The sequence below is a fragment of the Bison bison genome, unplaced genomic scaffold (assembly GCF_000754665.1).
Source record: "Bison bison bison isolate TAMUID 2011002044 unplaced genomic scaffold, Bison_UMD1.0 scf7180017864270, whole genome shotgun sequence".
Lineage (NCBI taxonomy): Eukaryota > Metazoa > Chordata > Mammalia > Artiodactyla > Bovidae > Bison > Bison bison.
Window position 1 is genome coordinate 5,463,695 of NW_011494842.1, and position 4,563 is coordinate 5,468,257.

The 4,563-nt window shown below is 56.1% G+C and overlaps 1 protein-coding gene across 1 annotated transcript in view; it reads right to left on the bottom strand.

Annotated features, from left to right (window-relative positions):
- Window positions 1-4,563, bottom strand: part of RXRB (retinoid X receptor, beta) — a 6,928-nt gene that overhangs the window by 1,422 nt on the left and 943 nt on the right. Inside the window, exons 2-9 of the mRNA XM_010848588.1 lie at window positions 4,094-4,385; window positions 3,438-3,594; window positions 2,915-3,094; window positions 1,620-1,792; window positions 944-1,074; window positions 601-732; window positions 394-485; window positions 3-76 (exon numbers count right to left, since the gene is read on the bottom strand). Coding sequence (XP_010846890.1) covers window positions 3-76; window positions 394-485; window positions 601-732; window positions 944-1,074; window positions 1,620-1,792; window positions 2,915-3,094; window positions 3,438-3,594; window positions 4,094-4,385 — 1,231 coding nt within the window. The remainder of the gene's footprint in view (window positions 1-2; window positions 77-393; window positions 486-600; window positions 733-943; window positions 1,075-1,619; window positions 1,793-2,914; window positions 3,095-3,437; window positions 3,595-4,093; window positions 4,386-4,563) is intronic.

Sequence of the window (4,563 nt, forward strand, 5' to 3'; positions counted from 1 at the left end):
CAGTAGGTCTCCAGGGATGCATATACTTTCTCTCGCAGGACCTCAACCTCGCTGGGGTTGGAGAGGCCCTTGGCATCTGGGATGGCAGGAAGAGAGGAGGAAGAGGAAGGAGGGCCAATCAAACCAGGACAAATGCGGAGACAGGGCCCACACGATGCTCCTTCTGGGTCCCACCTGCACACCCTTCACCAAATGCCTGGCCAGGGGAGCGGGGCACAAAGGGTCTCGGGGATGGGACTGGAAAGGGATGTTTTTCAACGAATGTGGGTTCCTCTTGGTCAGCTGGGAGATTTCTAGGTTGAGGGGGGCAGCTGGGTAACTGAGGAGTCTCCGAAGAAGAGGCGGCTGCAAGGCTGCCTGGGTCTTGAGGAACAGGGGCAGCCCTCCTCTTACCTGGATTGAACAGAATGATTGCCCGCAGGCAGCCAAGTTCTGTCTTGTCCATCCTCATGTCCCGCATTTTGGACACTAGCTCTGTCAGCACCCTGGAGAGGGACCTGCAGGTCACTCAAAGGTCACAGCTCAGCCAGCCTTGGACACGGACCAGCCTATAGCCCCGCCCCCTCGACCACCAGGCCAGCCCAGCTGAGGGCCACTGACCTATCGAAGATGGCTCCCACGCCTGCGGAATGGGCCGAGTTGCGGTGCACGTGGAGACCTGTGGCGAGGAGGATGCCGTCTCGGACATCGATGGATCGGTGAGAGAAGGAGGCGATGAGCAGCTCGTTCCACCCGGGGGGGGGGGGGGGGGGGTGCCACAAGGGTCAGGGGCCAGGGACGAGGCCACGGGATGGAGAGCACATTGAGGGAAGGGGAGAAGAGGGGGTGAGGTCAACGAGACTGGCTCCCTGAAAATGCAAGGTAAGGTCTCTGGGGTCCCTGAAGGTCAGGAGGTCCAAGAGGGGTCCAAAGACAAGAGGTCTGAGGGGTCCATGGTCACTGACCTGCCCGTAGCAATATGACCTGGTCATCCAGAGGCAAGGAGGAAAAGTGGGGGATCCTCTTTGCCCACTCAACAAGCGTGAAGAGCTGTTTGTCAGCTGCCTGGCAGATGTTGGTCACAGGGTCATTTGGCTGCAGGGATGAGGGCTCAGAGTTACAGGAGGTTTGAAGCACACTGGGAAACCCCCCACCATAAACCCTTTGGACAGTTCCCTGGTGGCTCAGTTGATAAAGAATCCACCTGCAAAGCAGGAGACCCAGGTTCAGTGCCTGGGTGGGGAAGATCCTCTGGAGAAGGAAATGACAACCCACTCCAGTACTCTTGCTTGGAAAATCCCATGGACAGAGGAGCCCGGGGGGCTACAGTCCATGGGGTCGCAAAGTCGGACACAACTTAGCGACTAAACCAGCACCTTATCTCTTCAAGCCCCTTCTGAACCCACTCCTGCTCTTCTGGCATTCAGGAAGACAACTGTTAATTTGGGACTTGCCTGTGGCTGTTTTGGGAGTGAGGACAGAGGATGCTACCATGCCCACCTCAGATGTGAGAGACCATGTCTGGGGGCACTTCCAGCCCGCGGCAGTGTGAAGTCGTGGTGAGGGGAAGGGACGGGAGCAGGAGACAGCACAGACCTAGCCCGCGGCCCCCCACCCCCAGCAGGAAGGAGCGCACTCACGCTGCTGCCGCTGCCCCCGGTCCCCCCGGGACCCTCCACGCCCTGGTCGCTCTTCTGCTCCACAGCAAGCTCTGCCTCCAGGATCCTGTCCACAGGCATCTCCTCGGGGGCTCCCCCAGCACCCTCCCCATCCCCGTCTTTGTCTTTCCCCCGCTGACGCTCCTCCTGTACAGCTAAGGCGGAGGGGGAAGGAGGAGAGAAAAATGGAGAGTCAGTAGCCAGCCGTGAGGAGATTCCAAAGTGTCCTTAGGGCCATATCGGGGTCTCCTGGCCTAACTCAGAAGATATTTATAGAAATTGGGGAAGTCACTTGAAACCACGGCATATTTGTGGCAGTCTAGACACAGGAGTTATGAAAGAACAGATGACTACTCCAAGAAGTAAAAGAGGTGGACAGAGAAATTAGCAGAAAACTAACATTTAAACAGAAGGCCTTCTACATACTAAAAAAACATGCCAAGCGTGCTTTAACATTCATTCCAGTATTTATAACCACCCTGTGAGCTCTTGACCCCATTTTTAAAGATATTGATTTTGAGGCAGTTCATTAAAACAGTTTGTCCAAGTTCACACAATACATGGCACATCATACATGTAAACCTAAGTGTTCCTAACTGCAAATCTGGTGTTCTTCCGACTCAACCAAGTGGCAGGAGAAGGCGCACTGGGCCTGGGTCTTCAGGGACATGGATTCTGATCCCAGACCTGTCACTCTTTTGTTGCATGACCTTGGGAAAGCCAGGCTTCAAGCTCATCTTCTCTAAAATGAGGCAGGTGACCAACATAAACTCCCTAAAGCATCTCTCTCAGGATTTCAGAATCAGACTAAGATAAAACAGAGAGAAAAAAGAGGAAAGATGTTTTGGGAGTCTTTTAGTAAAGGCTGCAGTTTAAGAGAGCACAGTCCCAGAGTTTGGAGAAGCCAACACAGATACCACGGAGACAGAGGCCAGAGTGGAAGGCGGGTTCAAAGAGAAGAAAAGCTAATCTGGTTAGAGAGGGGGAGCTAGAGAAACCATCCTGGAGAAGTAAAAGTGATCCTAGCACCAGCCTGGGGTGAGGGGGGTGGGTGGTGGTCAGAGGTTCAGGCCAGAGTGGCAGAACCATTAAGAAGGAAACTCAAGGGACCAGATCAGGGTACCAGGGAGGAGAGCGAATGTGCATGGGAGAGATGAATGAAACAGCGCCCTCTGGAGGAGAGAGAGGGGCCCCGCCTTCCAGAGAGGGCGGACCCGGAAGTGCTCCCTCCCCCTCCTCCCACAGGACACAAGGGGAGGCCTGGGGCAGGCCCTTACCCTCCCTCTTCATGCCAGTAGCCAGGCACTTCTGGTAGCGGCAGTACTGACAGCGGTTCCGCTGGCGCTTGTCCACCGTGCAGTCCTTGTTGTCCCGGCACGAGTAGGTCAGGTCCTTACGGATGGTGCGCTTGAAGAAGCCTTTGCAGCCCTCGCAGCTGTAAACCCCGTAGTGTTTGCCTGTGAGACGAGAGGAGGGACAATGAGACTGCACGCACACCCTGGGCCACTAGGGCTCCTGTCCACCTCCTCCTGCCCACCCTACCCCCAGCAAACTTAGTGAACCAGGATGTGAGGGATGATACAGTTCCATTCTTCTCAGGGTTCAAAAACCCTAGCCCAGTCCCCTTCCCCCTCTGACCAACCCCCACCCCAAATCTAAGCTGGAGGTTCCTCAATTTTCATCACGCCTCTCCCAGTTCACTAGCTCAAACAAAACCTCACGAGCCCCTGGGAATCCCCCAGATGATGGTACGTGGTACACACACTCTCTTCCTTCCTGCTAGTCCTCTGAGCCCCATACCTGAGCTTCGGTCCCCGCAGATTGCACATAGCCGTTTGCCAGCCCCAGGGCCACCTGGAGGGGGTGGACAGTGCAGGCCCCGGACCCCTAAGACTGGTGGCTTCACATCTTCAGGGGGGCCAGACCCACCCCCAGGGAGCGACACTGTTGAGTTAATCTGGGATGGGGGAAATAGGGAAGTCACAGGGAGACTCATTGGGAAGGATAATCTCTCAGAGGGGACGGACATCATTCTCTACCACCTAGGCAGGGCCCTGCACCGCACGTTACAAAGAACACTACACTGCCGTGCCTGGGAAAGGCCACCCCTGGAGCACAACCCCGAAGAGATAAGACATAACGGTCCCCTGAAACTGTGCAACACAGCGGCCCCAAAGGGCTTTTATCTCAGAAAGGCAGATGGGACCAAAAAGGCAAAAAAATCACTGATAGACAAAACGGACATCAAGAATAGTAGGTTCTTTTATAGTACTGGGGAGGAGGCGTGCACTGAAAGCTCAGTGGCACCTCAGGAAGGGCCAGGGGTTTCACAAGGACCACAAGCCTGCCAAGACTAGAAGTTCAGTGCACCAGGGAAGTTCATACAAGGATCTAGGGTCAGGAAGAAAACAAGGAAACGAAAGTGGAGAGGCAGTTAAGTGGTCACGACCTCTCACCTGGGGACTGCTGACAGGCCCGGAGAATCCTGGGGGAGCTGGAGGGGGCAGGCCGGGGGACCCCATGGAAGAGCTGATAACTGGGAAGGGGGAGCCCAGTGGTGGGGGTGGCATCGAGGGTGGTGGTGGAGCCCCAGAACCTCCAAGGGACGCTGCTGCTGAAGGGGGCAAGGGTGGTCCTGGAGGAGAAGGGGGAGCGGCCCCCTGGGGAAGGGGATTTGGGGAGGAACTGTCTGGGCTCCGGGAGTCTGGGGGGCGAGGGAGGGTACACACAGGCACAGACACACAGAGACAGGAGAGACAAAAAGAGAAAATGAGTCTTGGATCACCCAACGGGAGACTTCATTCTCTCTCTCTGATTTCCCCACCGCGCCCCCATCTCACCCCTTCCCAAGTCCAGACAGCCTACTGCCAAACAAGGGCTGAACCCCTAATCGTGGTGGGAGGAGGGGGCTGACAAACGAGAGGAG